A 17,372-nucleotide genomic window follows, 5' to 3' on the forward strand; every position below is an offset into this window, starting at 1 on the left:
GGGACAATCTCTGCAGGGTATCCTTGGACTTGGAGGCAGCCGAGCTCTGTAACCCCAGAAGCAGGCCAGACTGGGGAAGAGAAGCCATGAGTAGGGGCAGACCTCAGGGCTTTGTGTGATGAAGCACATATCCCAGAGAGCTTTCTCATGGTGGAATGTAGCAGCCTGGTAGAGATGGGGTGGTGAGTTCGCTGTCATAGAAAACATACAAATAGAGGCCAGACAAGTCCATCAAAGAGGCCTCAGGGAGCCTCCTTATCTGAGGGTCTGGGGAGAGTGATGAATCAGATTCTCTTAAGGCCCCTCTGGCCCGGGGAGTCCAGAACTCAGAGCCCTGTCATTGACCCCTAGGCTCTGGGACCCAGTTGTGTCTCTCCGCCAGGTGCGCTTAGGTGCTGGAGATGGTCAGAGCAGGACCAAGGCAAGGGAGCTGCCTTTCACGGCAAGTGAGAGGTTCTCTGAGACTTCCTCTACACCCAGACCTTACCTGTGAGAGCTGTGGACAAAGCTATCTGCCTTTGGGACTTCAGTGTCTGTGTCTGAAATGGGCAGGATCATAACCCACAATAAACACTCAGGAAGTGGTGGTGGTCTGTCCTTCCTGAGAGTTGGAGGCTGGGGGACCCACGTGGGTGCAGGGGTGCTACTCCTGCAGCTATTACCTTCATTCCCTATGACAAGCCTTCCCTGTCATCAACCAAGACAAAGATTTTTTTTTTTTAATTGAGCCAGGCAGCACCAAGGACAGAGCCCTGTGGCTCCTCTTCACAGACTAGGCTCACTCATTCAACATTTCCCGTGCCTCTTGGGAGCTGGAGCCTGTGTTGGTCTTTGGGACCCCAGAGGCAAAGCAGGCGTTTTCCCCAATTCCTAACAAAGTTAGAGAAGGAAGAGAGTCTGGCTGACTTTGACTTTCAGCCTGGTCTTTTCTGTCCTGACCCTTGGCCCCTGTCTCTGTGTCCTATCTCAGGCCACTGTGTTCCTGACACGGTAGATTTACTGTGCACCTTGGGCAAGTTCTTAATCTCTCTGGTCTCAGTGTTCACACAGGGGAATATTGCTTCTCTTCCTGAGCACAGATGTTTATCAACATTCAGATCTATGCCCTAGTCCTGGCTTGCCACGACTCACTGTGTCACCTCAGGCAGGCCGCCAGCCTTCTTTAAGCCTGTTTCTTCATCTGCAAATGGGGGTACACACTCCACCATGCAGGGCCGTTGTAAAAGCAAATGAGATTTTGCAGCAAAAGCACTTAGCTTGGTGGCCAAGAAACTATATGGCTATAGTTAAGGAGCTCAGAAAGTGAGGCTTGGGGAGGTGCAGGGACCTTCTCAGGGTCACACAGCAGGTGGGTGATGGATCCAAGACCGCAAGCTGGATTTCCAGCATTCCAGGCTCCTGCCCAGGAGCTATGGAGATGATACAGTGGTTACTCTGGGAGCTGCTGGAGGAGGGGCTCCCCTTATGGGAAAGGAATTGGGGGGCATCCCTAGCAGCCCCTGTGGGGATCAGACTTGACCTGAACATCCCTCGGTCCCCACCTGCCACTCTGATGGTGTCTGTCAGGTACATGGACAGTTCCAGCCTCCTCTGAGATGTTAGGGTTCCAGGGCTGACTCTGTGAACATGTGATATGGAAAGGGGAGAGGAGGCACATGATATGTGGGGGGGGGGGGTGCGTGTAGGTCTATAGGCAGAACTCTTGACTTTGACAGAATCCTAGGTCAAATGGACTGTGGCAAAAAGGGAATTTATTAGCTCATGCCATCAAAACGTCCAGTGGAAGATAAAGCTTAAAGCGTAAGTGGAACCAGGTACTCAGTGGCGTTCTTGGGGACCCGTATATTCTCATTTCTCAACTCGGCCATCCCTTGGCTTTATTTTTTTAAATATTTTATTTATTTATTTATGACAGACAGAGAAAGGCAGAGAGAGAAGCAGGCTCCACGCAAAGAGCCCAATACGGGACTCGATCCCAGGACAACCGGATCACGCCCTGAGCCAAAGGCTGATGCTCAACTGCTGAGCCACCCAGGTGTCCCTTCCCTTGGCTTTATTTTGCCCAGTTTCCTTCTTGGTGACAGTATCATCAGTGAATAGGACAGTTTCTGGCATAGAGTTCACCTGGCTCTAGAAGCTCCAGGCTCACTTCCTACCAGCTTTGCAAACCCAATGGAAAACCTGCCTCCTTCCCAGTATTCCAGCAAAATCTCCAAAATTGAGGCACCTGGCGAAGGTCACCTATCCAACCCTGAGCCAGTTGCAGGGCCTGAGCCCACTCTTCTCTCACTGGCCGGCCTAGGTCACAGGTCCATCACTCCCAGATTGTCAAGACTTGAGGAAGGGAAGGAGGGGATCTCCCAATGGAAGAACAGGAGGCAGCCCATCATCATGAGAGAGGGTCTGGGAATTGGGTGAGAGGAACTGTGGAGGAGAACAATGACTGCTTGCAGGACAGGCTGGATAGCTGGACCTGGGCCACCTCTTCCCCCAGAGGACTGGAGCCTGGTTCTCTGTGAGGATGGGTGGGTCCTGAGGTCACCAATAGAGGCTGTCAGCCAATTGCACTCCTTTCAGGTAAACAGCAGGTTCTTGCTTGAAGGGGAATCAAACAGGCTTAGCTCTACAGAGAGCTTCAAAGAGATTGAAAAGAGATTCAAAACAAAACAAAGCAAAAAAGACGAAAATGAGGGGTCCAGGCAAGGAACAGAGACCCTCTCACACTAGCTCCAGTGAAGAGGGGGTATTGGAAGGGGCTTGGATCCTCCAGGTCCCTGGGTGGCAGGTGCTGTGGCCCATGGTCATAGACTTGGAGAGCTGGCACCATGGCCTCTCCTTCTACGTCAGGGGCTGCCCCCTCCCTGGGACACTCTGGGCCCCTGTTCTCTCTCTCCCATGGTTCCCCAGCCCCGAGGCTGCCCCAGGCCCTGTCAGCCTTGTGCCCACCTGGGCCACCGTGGTCACTGACTTTTTCATTCAAGAAAGAACCTCTTGCTAACTTTGCCAAGCCTCAGCTTCCTCGTCTGTAAAGCAGAGGTGGAAATTGTGAAGAGTAAATGAGATGCGGCAATTTGCACAGTGGTGATGTAGAGTCGGCGCCCAATAAAAACATCTGTCCAGGTTGTGGTGGGGCTTACACGAGCTCGCCGATGCGCCTGGCGCACAGCTGTGGTGCAGGGGATGCAAGTTCCCTCTGTGCTCAGCCTGTAGGGACCAGAGAGAAAGGAAGCAGCCTTGACTCCCAAATTCCCCAGAGCTACAGCTTCCCCTTCCTTGTACTCAAAATGGCTGTTTCAGTTCCAGCTTGAATTCCTGTTGAGTAGGAGGTAAAAAGGGGAAGTAGAAAAAGAAAAGAGAAATCAAAGTTTTCAGTCTTCTCTGTGCCCTTCTCCTGCCAGATTTGCCTGCTTTTGTCGCCAGCCTCATACCACGGGTGGGATCAGAACTCCTCCATGAGTGGTGGGCACTGCCCCCTGCCCACTGCCCTCTAGGCACTGACATCAGGGACCTGGCCTGGGGCTTGAGGCGGGCTCCATGGACACTCCTGCCCCAGGCTGCCTGCTGCTGGGTCAGGGTTGGGTTGGTGACTGTAGCCAAGGGCATAGTGACCCTGTAAGGCATACATTAGCCCTGTTTATCATGTGGATACTTAGGCTCAGAGGAGTAGGTGGCTCGCCCTGGGTCGCTCAGTAGGTTGGTGATGGATCCCAGCCTGGCTGACTCCTCAGGGGAAGGAAGCTGGGTCTTGACCCCTGTCATCCTGTGCCCTTGCTGCTAAGCTCACAAGCCAGAGGCCAAGCAAGGGGGTTTCCAGGCCTTGTTTCCCAGCAGGCAGGCAGGCCAAGGTTAGGGAGGCCTCTTCCCATATCCAGCCTGGTCTGAGCTGGTTCCTGGCTGGCTGGCAGACAGTGACTCAGGCTTCCAGCTCCTGCCTCTGGCCTCCTCATCCCTTCCAGATAGGAGCAGGCATGGGGAGGGAGCTGCAGAGTCATCTAAAGGGGATCCAAGCAGCCCAAGGAGCTTCAACCCTTGCCAGCTCTTCTTTGCATCTATTCTGAATTGCTTCTGCTACAGGCACAAACCAATCCCATGTGTTGCCTGAATTGAAAAAAGCGAACTGGCCCTTCTATGGAGTGAGGGCCTTCAATGTTTCTGCCAAGGGTAGAACAGAGATGGGTAGTGGATGCCTGGTGTTCGAGCAACACTCCCAGGGACTCTGCCTCAGATGAATGGTGCTCAACACTGGCCCTGTCCCCCTGCCAGTGGCTCCTGTGAGCCCCACTGACCAGGGGAGGCTCTGAGAACAGGGCTTGAGCTGATTTGGGAATAATAAATAGCAGAAAGGCTGGGGAATGGATTAAGAGGAACTGAAGCTGGTAGCCCAGTCCTGAGGTTGTTCAGTGCCAGCCCCAAAGGGGAGGCCCTGGCTGTGTGCAGAACTGCCCCCACCCCAGGGCGGCAGTCAAAAGGCTTGAGACTGGCCATCCCAGGCAGTCTGCTGGCACCATCTCATGGCCAGAGGCCCTCAGTGCAGGGAAGACAATCCTCTGGGAATTTCCCAGCTCCAACATCTAAGCCTGGATTTCAGGGGAACCATGGATAAGGGGCTTGTAAAGCCAGAAAGACAATAGTGAAATGTCACCTGGCTGGGACACCTTGGGAAACTCACCGACCCTTCCTGAGTCTTACTTCCTTCATCTGTAGAATGGAGAAAACACTCTCCCTCACCACCAGCCCGGAACTGCAGATGAAATATTATCTGGCAGGGGCTGGGCTGTTAAGAAATGACACTGGGTTGCAGAGGACCCAGAAATTAGTGTGGACTGCTATGGGCTGAGGGGTCCAAAGTAGGGGCATTTAGTCTGGGTCTGGAATGGATTCATTCAATTAACAAGAGTGTATTGAGTCTGTACTGTGTGCCGGGACACGTCACCTGCACAGTTTCATTTATATCTTACAGCAGCCAAGATGGCAGGTACGACTACTCACTCTCACTTGAGAATGAGATGTGAGAACTACAGGAAGGATAAGTAGGGATTATCTGGAGAAAGTGGGAAGAAAGCATCCCAGGCAGAGGGAACAGCACACATGTAGGCCTGGGGGCTGGAAAGGCTGGTGGGGAAGGTCTGAAGCTGGACTTAGGAGCCCTGACAGGCTTGGGGGCAGGGCAGGGGTATTTGGGCTTTGTGTTGGAGGCCTTTTTTTAAAAAAAAAAAAAAAATAAGATTTTAATTATTTATTCATGAGAGACACAGAAAGAGGGACCAAGACATAGGCAGAGGGAGAATCAGGCTCCCCGTGGGGAGCCCAGTGGGGGACTTGATCCCAGGACCCCAGGATCAGGACCTGAGCCAAAGATAGATGCTCAACCACTGAGCCACCCAGGTGTCCCTATGTTGGAAATTTTAAGTGAGCCAGCACCCTCGAGCCTCTACCTGGGCCCCTCTTCACAAGACGCATCCCATGCTGCACTGTTCTTCCTCTCTCACATGGGGTCGGCTCATACCCGGGCGGTGTGCTTCTTGCCTAGGACACGGACACGCCCTTCACTCTTGATATGTCCAAGTCCCCCTGGCCCTTTAAGGCCCAGCAACAGACGTGCCTTCTCCAGGAGCCACTCCAGGTCATTCCTTCCTAGGTGTCCCCAAAACCCCCAAGATCTGAGCTCTCCCATCTGGGCCCCATCCAGATAGCAGGAACTCAGACTTCAGCCCTGCCCTGAGACTGACACCCCCAGGAAGCCCTCAGGGCTGCTCCCATGCTTGGGACAGACACCGGGATAGGAGTGACCACTGGGGGTTGTCCTAGGAACTTGGCAAAAGACTGGCTGCTGGGTTGAAGGCCAGGTCTCTTTGCCCTCCTGGGCTCCAGCACCACTAAAATCAGATCAGAAGGTCCCCCTCTGCAACTGGCACGAGCAACCCCCTAGCACAGACCTGAATAAGCAGTCGGTGCTCAATCCTTGCACAACTGACCCTGTGTTTACCAGCGGTTCAAACCTGAATTTTCTCAGTCTGACACAGACTTTTGGCCCCAACTCAGTTTGCCACTCCCCTCGCCTGTAAAACGGGTTTGGGTGGGAGGTCAGTGCTCACACCTTCCAGGGTACAAAGGGTCCTTCCTCACTCTGGCCATTTGTCCTCACAAGCTGGTGGCCAGTATGACCACATTCTACTGAGCAGGCTCAGAAAGGAAAAGGGGCTTGTGAGTAGGGACCACACAGTGAGCAGAGGCAAGGAAGAACCAGAACCTGGGCCTCACATGCCCAGGGCAGTGTTCTTTCCCAGCTCGAGCCAGTTCTCCCTCCCTCAGTTACCTTAGCTGCTCCCAATCGAAGCCTACCTCCTCCGGGTCACCCCTTCCCCCCATTACTGCCTCTCTACTGGAGCTGGCCTCTCTGGGACAAGGAGAAGCCACCTCACTTTCTCTGGCGATCCTAACAGGTGTAAGTCTTGGTTTGGGAGTGAGGAGGGGTTGGAAGAGAATTTGGCACCAGCAGGGAGAATGTCACTCAGGTGAGTTTTCAGAGGCATCACCTCTATCCTCACAATCACTCCCAGTGGCTCTGGACCTGCCAGGTGGAAGGAGACAGTGAGTGCTAAATGAAGGTATGTGGGAGGATCTGAGGGCATACAATAGGTGTTCAATAATTGGTTTTGGAGAAAAGGAAGAAAGGGAAGGAGAGACAGAGAAGGTGACCAAATAAATGAGTGTGTAAGTGCATTGCCAGGGGGAGGGATGAACATGTCAGTGAATAAACTATTGAATGAATAGAGAAAGGAGGTATGGATGGGGGAGTGAGTGACTGGAAGGTGGCTCTGGGTGTTACAGCTAAAGGCGGAACACAAAGCCCTTTAATCACCAATGTGCCCATTTGGTAGATGGGAAGAGGATGGCTGAGGAGCGAGGAAGCTGCTGGGTCCCTGGGGGTGGCCTTTGAGCAGCAGCCTCTGGTTCTCCCTCACCTCTCTTTCTACCCCCTCACCACCCTCTTTCCTCTGCTGGGATGGGGAGGATTCCAGGAAGGAGACCTTTTCTCCGCCTTCTTGCTCCTAGTTTCCGCCAGGCCTTGGTGTTGGGGGTGGCAGGGAGGGGGTGGCCCCCGCAGGGGCTATTTCAGTCAGAGACAGCTCTGCCAGGAAACAGAGGAAGCCACCCGCCCCATAAGAGGTGTTGCAGCTTGAGCTGAGGTCAGGAGAGTGGAGAGCCTCACGTCGGGCCTCCTCTTGGGCCAACGCATTTGAGGCCACCAAAGTTCTTCGGGGACAGGAGGCTGCTTGTGAATGTTGGTGCATCTTGATGCCATGGGCCAGCACAAGGTGGGCATAGGGGCTAGACACAAGGAACTGTGACTTTGGGCAGGCAAGCTGGGCCCAGCGCTGACCTAAAAGAGGTCCACAGGGTTGGGGGAAGGGAGGCAGAAGAAGGGACTCCACCCAGCTGGAGGACCAGAAAGGAAGAAGCAAGATTGGATCTGGAGCTGAATGGCCACTTAGTGTCTTGACAAAAAAGACATGGGGTGAATGGTGCTTTGTGTGGAGGGAACAGCAAAGATGGGGAGGCTGGAGAGGAAGTCTAGATCTCTGGCTTTGAATGATTGTGTGGCAGTGCCGGTGTCTCAGGAACAGTGTGGCAGGATAGGAAGGGGCAGAGGGGCACAACAGGGGTGCTTTGGATGAGGCTGGGGGGCTTGGCAGGGAGCTGGAATGTAGGAGTTTTAATTTTTCTTCAAAGGGAAAAGAGGGGTGCCTGGATGGCTCAGTTGGTTAGGCGTCTGCCTTAGACTTGGGTCATGATCTCGGGGTCCTGGAATTGAGCCCTGCATTGCTCCTTGCTCAGTGGGGAGCCTGCTTCTCCCTGTCCCTCTGCCCTTCCCCCTGCTTGTGCTCACGTTCTCGCTCACTGTCAAATTAACTAATTTTTTAAAGATGGCAGAGGGATGCAGGGAAGGATGGTTAGTGCCACTTGCTAGAAAGCCCCCTACCATAGAGTGGCCAAAGCCCAGGGCTCAAGGCCCAAAAATGAGTGACAGCTAGAGAAACTAGAGGACCCAGCTGCTGCTGAGAGGCAGGGACCAAAGGAACCCTCCCTCAGGACCGGCCTCTGCCTCTCCTAGGTCCTCAGAAAGCAAGAATGTAGGAGGGAGCCAGGATGACAGCCGGGCCTCCTTTTCTCCTCGTGCAGCCTCTGTTACCTTCCAAGTGGACTAGTCTTATGAGGGAGTAGAGACCAAAAAGTATCTGGAGCCACCAATCACCTGAGGCAGAGGGCTCTCTCCTGGGGTGGTATGTGTGGACAGCAGGCCTCCCAAGAGAGAGTTCAGAGGCACAGCACTGCTCCTTCTACCTGCTTCTTCCTCCTCACCATGACCCTCTGCCCTAGCAGGCTGCTCTCCTCTCAAGCCCTGCCTATTTGTTCTACCTTCCTCTCCACCTGAGAACACCCCTCTCCACCCAGGGATTTCCTCCTCAACCAATTGGGTCATGCTCCATCCTTCATCCTCCTCTGAAAATCTCTTCTATCCTGTGGTTCACACTGCTCTATTCAGATTAGCATATGTATATGTATAATTTCTATATTTCCATCTATCTACCTACATCTGTGTTTATATACTGTGCCTTCACGTGTCCAGCAGGCAGTAAGTATGCATTTAAATGCCTGGCAAGGGGATCCCTGGGTGGCTCAGCAGTTTAGCACCTGCCTTCGGCCCAGGGCATGATTCTGGAGTCCTGGGATCAAGTCCCACGTTAGGCTCCCTGCATGGAGCCTGCTTCTCCCTCTGCCTGTGTCTCGGCCTCTCTCTCTCTCTGTCTCTTATAAATAAAAAAATAAAATCTTTAAAAAAAAAAAAAAAATGCCTGGCAGGTAGGGGCGCCTGGGTGGCTCAGTTGGTTGGCCCTCTGCCTTCAGCTCAGATCATGATCCCTGGGTCCTGGGATCGAATCCTACACTGGGCTCCCTGCTTGGTGGGGAGTCTGCTTCTCTCTTTCCCTCTCCTGTTCCCCCTGCTTGTGCTCTCTGTCTCTGTCAAATAAATAAATAAAATCAAAATAAATGAATAAAAGCCTACCAGGTGAAAACAGGAGACTGAATCCAATGAGGAGATGAGTAAATGAACTTTCTCTGCCTGTGGTAATCTTAACTTCTTGGCTACAATGGGGAGGGGGGGGCCTGCAATGCTTCTGCCTCTGGCTTCTCCCCAGGCCTAACTGACTAGCTGGGCACCCAGCACTCCTAGCACATGGGCTGAAGCCCCACAGAGGATTTTTCATAATTAAAGATAATATGCCATGTGGGATACAGACTAGAGAATCCAAACCTCATTTTGCAGTTGCCCCGAATCTGGGAAAAATATATCAAAATCAAATTTTAAGTTGGAAGAAATTGGTTTGAATAGTTATGTTTTGTTCTAACATAACTTTTAAAACTCTCATAACTTGACTTAGCAGGGTGTATTCACATTAAGAATGTGACCCTCTTGCTAACACTTACCCTGTGCCAGGCACTGATCTTCAAAACAACCCTATGAAGCAGGTGTTATATGATCCCATTTTATAGATGGGGAAACCAAAGCACGGTCGTTCAGTAATGAGCATAAGGCCCCCAGTTTACATGTAACGGAGCTGGGATTTGAACCTGGGCATCTGGACCAGAGCCCATGTCTTGGCCTCAACCCTCTATCACCCGCTGTGTGCATTTGCAGGACTTCATATTTTTTCCTTAGCTTCAGCTTTTCCCATCTAAAAATAGGCGGGGGGGAGGGAGATGCCTGGGTGGCTCAGTTGGGCACTTGCCTTCAGCTCAGGGTGTGATCCGGGGGCCCTGGGATTGAGTCCCGCAGGGAGCCTGCTTCTCTCTCTGCCTGTGTCTCTGCCTCTCTCTCTCTGTGTCTCTAATGAATAAATAAATAAAATCTTCTAAAAAAAAAAATACGGAGGGGGATGATCCAACTATTTCAAAGGCTTTGTCTTACAGGTCCACTGGATTTAAGTTGTGAATTCTTTTTGGACACCAGTAAATATGGACATGCCAGTTGGGAGGTAAGTATCAAGAGGTCAGACTTACCTCACCAGGGAACCCCTTAAGGCACTTGTGCTAATGACTCCCTCAAAACCTAGCCTGAGGGATAAGTGGCAGGATGAGGCATTGAATACAACAGCATAGCATGGCATTTATTAAGCACCTATTGTATATCAGGCCTATCACATGTTTTACTGATAAAAACACAGACCCAGAAAAGGCAAGTGACAGCCCTTGGATTGAACAGCATAGAAGTAGGGGATCCAGGATTTGAATGAGGCTTGCCCAGCTCTGAAGTTGGGTTTATAACCTCTACATTCCATGTCCATGAGGTACACTAAGTTGCACCCACACAGTCAGATGGCTGGGTTCTGGTCCTGGTTCTGCTTCTAACTCAGTAAGATTGAACCATCACTGCCTCTCACTGTGGTGTATTTTCCTCTCTATAAAAAGCAAGCAGTTGGGGTGCCTTCCCAGCTGAGTCGGTGGAGCGCAGGACTCTTGGTCTCAAGGTTGTGAGTTTGAGCCTTAGGCTGGGTGTAGAGATTATTTAAAAAGAAAATCTTAAAAAAAAAAAACAAAAAAAAAACAGTAGATTTGGCTAGTCCTCAGCCATTTGCCTTCAGGGAAGCGGTTTCCACTCTCGCCACCAGGGGGTGCTGTGGCCCATTGGCTCCACCAGACAGGCATTTGTAGCCTCAAGTCAAGTGGAAGGCTTAGGAAACTCCTGAATCACTTTCTTACCCCATTTTACAGATAAGAAGATTGCAGCCAAAAGAAGGACCATGGCTTTGGAAGGTGGAGTTCGGGCTGAGGAGGTGGGCGCTGTCTTTTGTCAGTTCACAGTGTGTGGACATTCTGCTCATGTTGCTTAATTCAGAATTACCAGGGCCTTTTCTTCCCTAGGCCCCAGCTTGGGCTCTTAGACACAGAGGGGCATCAGACCTGGCACTTCCTTTCAGGAGGTTCCCTGTCAGTGTAGGAGAGACAGACAGGCAGGCTCATCATGACCATAATCTCCAAACCCTAAAAAGTTCAGGGGGAAGCCCTGCATAGCTTGATTTAGTACCTCTAATCTCATATCATCCTAAGAGATGGGTGTATCATTCCCCCATTTTTTAGATAGGAAAACTGAGACTCAGACAAGGTATATCACTAGCCCAAGGTCACATAGCTCGTAAGTAGCATAGGTGGGACTCAAACTAAAGTCTGTCTAGATACCTGGCTGGCTTAGTCAGAAGAGTGTGTGACTCTTGATCTTCGAGTCAAGTGTATCTACACCCATGCTGGGTATGAAGATTACATGAAATATAAAACTTCTTAAAAAAAAAGATTTAAGGGCAGCCCAGGTGGCTCAGCGGTTTAGCGCCACCTTCATCCCAGGGTGGGATCCCGGAGACCCGGGATCGAGTCCCTCATCAGGCTCCCTGCATGCAGCTTCTCCCTCTGCCTGTGTCTCTGCCTCTCTCTCTCTCTCTCTGTCCCTCATGAAAAAATAAATAAAATCTTAAATATATATATATTTAAAACAAAACAAAAAATCTAAAGTCTGTCAATCTCCACTTAAGAGTAGACATTTGACTAGGGTTTTGAAGGATAACAGAAGTTTACCAGGAAGGTTGGTGGGAAATGAATATTATAGAAAGTGAATTGGATTTTTCCCAAGCTTGAGCTTTATTGTATCCCAGGTTTCCTTAAAGTGAGGGCTGTGTGGGGCCTCCATGGGGTGGTATCAGAGATGTTTCAGGTGGAGATGAAGGCCCAGAGAGGGACAGGGGCCTACTGGATGATAGTGGGTGTGGTTACTGACAAGCTGTGTGTTGCTTCCCCAGCCTCTCTGGATGTAGGAAGCATAATCGGGCACCCATGGAGTGGGACAATGGTACAGGCCAGGCCTTGGGCTCCCCGCCCACTACCTGCGTCTACCGAGAGAACTTCAAGAGACTACTACTGCCACCTGTGTACTCAGTGGTGCTGGCGGCTGGCCTGCCACTGAATGCCTGCGTCATTGCCCAGATTTGCACATCCCGCCGGGCCCTGACCCGCACAGCCGTGTACACCCTGAACCTGGCCCTGGCTGACCTGCTCTATGCCTGCTCCCTGCCCCTGCTCATCTACAACTATGCCCAAGGTGACCACTGGCCCTTTGGCGACCTCGCCTGCCGCCTGGTCCGCTTCCTCTTTTACGCCAACCTACATGGCAGCATTCTCTTCCTCACCTGCATCAGTTTCCAGCGTTACCTGGGCATCTGCTACCCATTGGCCCCCTGGCACAAGCGTGGGGGCCGCCGCGCTGCCTGGCTAGTATGTGGGGCCGTGTGGCTGGCTGTGACGACCCAGTGCCTGCCCACAGCGCTCTTTGCCTCCACAGGCATCCAGCGTAATCGCACCGTCTGCTACGACCTGAGCGCACCTGCCCTGGCCACTCGCTATATGCCCTATGGCATGGCCCTCACCGTCATCGGCTTTCTGCTGCCCTTTATCGCCCTACTGGCCTGCTACTGCCGCCTGGCCCATCGTCTGTGCCGCCAGGACGGCCCAGCAGGGCCTGTGGCCCAGGAACGACGTGGCAAGGCAGCCCGCATGGCTATGGTGGTGGCAGCCGCCTTTGCCATCAGCTTCCTGCCCTTCCATGTTACCAAGACAGCCTACCTGGCAGTGCGCTCTACACCCGGTGTCCCCTGCCCCGTGCTGGAGGCCTTTGCAGCTGCCTACAAAGGCACGCGGCCCTTTGCCAGTGCCAACAGTGTGCTGGATCCCATTCTCTTCTACTTCACTCAGAAGAAGTTCCGCCGGCGGCCGCATGAGCTGCTCCAGAAACTCACAGCCAAGTGGCAGCGATAGGGTCACTGAATCCACTGGGGCAGGACACCTGGGGTCGGGGCACTGAAAGCCCTACCAACCCCAAACCGTGCACAGAATTAAAGCTTAACTCAGCTGGGCATAGAATGCGGTCCCCCACAGACTCCAAAATCTCACCAATGACTATTTATTGAGCCCTTGCTCTGGGCCAGGCCCTGTGGACATAGAGACAAGCTCTCCAGAATGTCCCAGCAAGGCCCTGAGAATCAGGAAAGCCATGTTAAGCTGCTCACAAAAATATAGTGTGGCGTGTACTATAATTGAGGAGTATGCTGTATGCTTTGGAGTCACCAATACAGGGAGTGAGGGAAGATGGGAAGGGGAAGTGAAGTTTCTGGGAAGGAGCATTTGAGCTGGATTTTGAGGGGATGAATATTGAATTCCCTGGAAGTGTGTGATGTTCCATTCATTCAGCAAACCTTTACCTATACCTTGTCCTTGGGTCTGGGTTGATTTTGTGGTCCCAGGAGAACTAATCCCAGCCCTGTCCCATATAGGTTCCCAACTACTAGACATACAGACCCTTGACACAGTGATGCCAAGGCTGTGACAGAGGGAAGTATGGCTGAGGGACAGGGTAAACAGAGGATGGAGAATGCCCATGATGCAGTCCAAGGAGTCAGGAACGACCTCTTGGGGTAGGGATAGGGGGCATCTGAACCAGATATTGAAGGCTGAGTGGATGGTCAGCAAGTAGCATTGGGGAGCATGTTCCTACAGCCTAGGCCAGCTATATGCAAGACTCTGCCCTGAGGCAGATGAGTAGAGAGAGCTGGAGTGAGGGGCAGGCAATATGACCTCCTATGTGTGAAAATTGAGAAAACAAGAGCTGTCCCATGGCCACCTTCCTCTAGACAGTGGCAAGAGTGGTCCAGATGCTCCAGGCTGTGGGGGCCCAGCAGAGGGAGGAATTAGGAAGAGCTTCTTCAAAGAAGTGGAGGTTGAGCTGGGAAGGAATCCAAAAGGCAGAGGGGGATCCCTGGGTGGCATAGCGGTTTGGCGCCTGCCTTTGGCCCAGGGCGCAATCTTGGAGACCCGGGATCGAATCCCACGTCGGGCTCCCGGTACATGGAGCCTGCTTCTCCCTCTGCCTATGTCTCTGCCCCTCTCTCTCTCTCTCTCTGTGTAACTATCATAAATAAATAATAAAAAAATTAAAAAAAAAAAGGCAGAGGGAAGGCTGCTCCTGGTGGAAAGCCCTGTATGTATACAAAACCCAGAGGTAGAGATGTACTGAATCTGGCTATAAATCAATAGTGAGTTTCAATTAAGCCAGGAGTGGGGTGGGGGTGGGGGAGTGGGGGGGATAACTAGAGCACTAAATGCCAGTAAGAGCTCCAGATCCCACTTCTCCTCCACCCACCTCTTCAAATATGCCTTTCAGCCTCAGGGTATCCTGGGTGCCTGAGGACCCTCCACTAGGCCCCCCAAGTGAGGGGAAATAGCCCTTCAACACTGCTTCATACTAGAAGAAGTCAAAAGCTTGAAGAGACTTAGGGCCACCAGAAGGCTGCAACATGGAGGTGCAGAGGTTCTGTGGCCGGGAGCCTGCCAATCAGTCTCAAGACAGACTGTTTCATGGGTTCTGCTCCTGCCCTCTCAGCTCCATCATTCTGGCCCGTAGGTGCCTGGAAGCTGCTGGAGGCCATCTCATGGAGGCAAACACAGAGCTGAGCCTTCAAAAGCTCTGGAAAGACATCTTCACTGAAGATCTCTGAGGAGGCAACGAAGGAGATTCTACTACACAAGGCCTCTCTATCTGCTCTTCCCGCCCACCCCTCCTTCCAGCCCCACCCATACAGCTCCTTGTCCTCTTGGCTCCTTTCCTTCATATCTCCATCACCCCACCCCACCCCATTCCCCCTCACTTCTTCTCTGGTCCTCGTTCCCTCCCCTCTTACCACGCTGACCCTGTATGGGAACCGACCTAGAAGGTAGAGGGGAGAGAGGGCAGGGCAGAGGGACAGAGCAGGAAGGGCAAGGACTGCATAACTTAGTATTTTTCTTTTAGCTCTCTCTAATCCCCCAGGCTGTTGGGCCATGAAGCCATTGAGAGACAGACTCTGCTGGAGTTAAACTCCATAGTCATGTTGGAGGCATGCTTACAGCTGGCTGAGGAAGTGGGAAAACCAGACCCAACCCATCTTGGGAATCCATCAAAAGTGTTCTCCAGAAGAGGCTGATAATTTGGACAGAAGGAGCTTTGATTCTTTAAGTCGCAGTGAAAAGATGTGCGGAAATGTCAGAAGACGTCTATTCCCTATGGGATGCAATGCCTTGCCAAGTAGTACAAATACCAGCTACCTTGTGTCTTGTTCCGAGTCTGAGACCAGACTCGTCATCAGTTGCCTGTCCCGGAGGTGCTGGGGAGTAGGAGAGCAGAAGGCAGAGGGTTTCTGCCCACAGTGCCTGCTGAGCCCTGCAGAGTCCTAGCAGACTGCCAAGAACTGTGACCCTTTGGTTACTTTTCCAAGAGTGAAAACTGTGGGCCACAGGTAAATTTCATTCCCAGCTTCTCTTTGTGAGGCGTAATAGGATAAAGGGTAGAGACTCCAGTCAGGTCATCTTGGTGTTTATCTTGGCTCTACCCCCTTTGTAGCTGTGTTACTCTGGGCACATTATTTAGCCTCTTTGTACCTTAACTTCCCCAGCTGTAAAATGGTAATAGTAACGATATCTATCTTGTAAAGTGGTTGTGAGGATTAATGCGTGCAAAACACTTAGAATAATGCCTGGAACATAACATAGTAAGCATGCAAGGCATGTTACTATTACAATGATCTTGCCTTTTGTGCACACAAGTTCCTCCAGCATTTCTCTTTAGCAATTGGCCTAGGAGGTTTCTAAACAAGGGGCTTTGAGCAGGGGGTTTCTCCTTTTCCTTCACCTGGTAGGCAGCTGATCTTTTAAGAAAAACAAAACAAAACAAAACAAAACAAAAAAAACCTCAAGCACACTTTTTACAGAACAAGGGCCATAATCCATGAGCCCCATCTGTTCCTATAAGGAGGAAAAATCATCTATTACATGCCAGTATGAGGGACTCTGAATGTTCCCTTCCTTTTCCCTCCTTTTGTCCCCACCCCTCACTCTCCTCACTTTAACTCAGAGCGAACTCAGTGATGGGGGATCACACTGGGGATGTCTACTTACTGGGGTGCAGAGGGGACATAGACTGAGGCATGGGGGTAGCGTGTGATTCCAAGGTGATTCACTATGGCTTGGGGAAGACTTCTTGGGGAGGGAGCAGTGCAGCTGGGGCTTGAAGGATGGATGTAATCAGATGGAAGAAGAGAGGGCCAGGTCGTTCTGGTGCAGGGAACAGCACAGCCCGAGGGAGGGTGTTGGAGGACTGATAAGAATTGTGGCCTGAGATCAGGCTGGAGAGCTGGCAGGGCTAGAGAGTCAAAGGCTTGGTGCCAGCCCAGGGAAGCACTGGGGAGCCACAACAATGACAGCAGTGGCCATTTGCTGGGCTCTGCAGGTTCTAGGCACCATTTCTCACTGAGTCCTTACAACACCCCCAATTACAGATGGGGAAACTGAGGCCTGGATGTGGGAATTGACATGTCAAGGTCACACAGCCTTTCTCTAACAAATACTAGACATCCCCCTCCACCTGCCCTCCCTTCTCTTCCCTTTCCTTTATTCACTTGCCTTCCAAGTGCCCACCTGCCTCAGCCAGTCCCAGTAACTGGAGACCCCCTAGGAAGTTCTGACAGAGAGAGCTAAATGCCAACTGCAATATCAACTCTTTTTTAATTGGGCACAAGGTCTCCTAGGATGAAAACTTCATTTCCCAGGCTTACTGGCAGCTAAGTATGACCAGGTAATTTAATCCTGGGCAATGGGAGATAAGCAAACCCTAAGGCAGTTTAACACGGGGAGGGGGTGAGTGTCTTTAAAAGATAGGTAGTGTCTGTCCTTTGCCTCCCCATCCTTCTTACTGCTTACAATGGGGACATCACAGCTGAAGCACCATCTTGGACCATGAGAAGCAGCTCAGGTTTCTGACTGTTCTGGTCTGGGACCACCTAAATCTGGACTTCTGCACAAGAGAGAAATAAATGTCTATCTTTTTTAAGCCACTAGTTTTTCAGGCCTTTGTTACCCACAGCCAAAGGAATCCCTTTACTTGGGTACTATCCTGAGATGATGGACATAGGCGGAGGCCAGGCACTGTCCTGGACTGGAGTGGGGCCCAGGGTCTAGCCTGGTGTGAGCTGGAAATACCTGGAAAGGCTTAGAAAAGTTGAAAAGCTTGGGGAGTGGTCATGCTGCTTTTGCTGGAGGCTGAGCGGGTGGATGGGTTTCCAGAGAGAGAAAGAAGGAAGGGCTGGAGAGAACCTGGGAACTCCATTAAGGGGCTGGGCAGGAGGAGGAGCCGGAGAGGTGGAAGGTCAAAGCCTGGAAGTTTCTGAATGATGGTGGCAGTGGAGGTGGGTGAGTGAGGGCGTAGCAGGAGGGGAGGAAGTGGAGGTGATGGGTAG

General features: G+C 51.9%; 1 protein-coding gene across 11 annotated transcripts in view; it reads left to right on the forward strand.

Moving 5' to 3' along the window:
* P2RY6 (pyrimidinergic receptor P2Y6) overlaps positions 1 to 13,142 on the forward strand; it is a 37,288-nt gene extending 24,146 nt beyond the window's left edge. For 8 of the 11 annotated variants that reach the window (XM_072794497.1, XM_072794500.1, XM_072794498.1 and 5 more), the window contains 3 exons: positions 9,976 to 10,040; positions 10,777 to 10,838; positions 11,853 to 13,142. In XM_072794497.1, coding sequence (XP_072650598.1) covers positions 11,887 to 12,864 — 978 coding nt within the window. In that variant the 5' untranslated portion in view covers positions 9,976 to 10,040; positions 10,777 to 10,838; positions 11,853 to 11,886 and the 3' untranslated portion in view covers positions 12,865 to 13,142. Of the gene's footprint in view, positions 1 to 7,132; positions 7,320 to 9,961; positions 10,041 to 10,776; positions 10,839 to 11,852 lie in introns of those variants that run through there. The other 3 variants (XM_072794493.1, XM_072794494.1, XM_072794499.1) reach the window with 2 other exon arrangements.
* The last annotated feature ends 4,230 nt before the right edge of the window (positions 13,143 to 17,372 follow it).

The sequence above is a fragment of the Canis lupus genome, chromosome 23, assembly GCF_048164855.1.
Source record: "Canis lupus baileyi chromosome 23, mCanLup2.hap1, whole genome shotgun sequence".
Classification (NCBI taxonomy): Eukaryota; Metazoa; Chordata; class Mammalia; order Carnivora; family Canidae; genus Canis; species Canis lupus.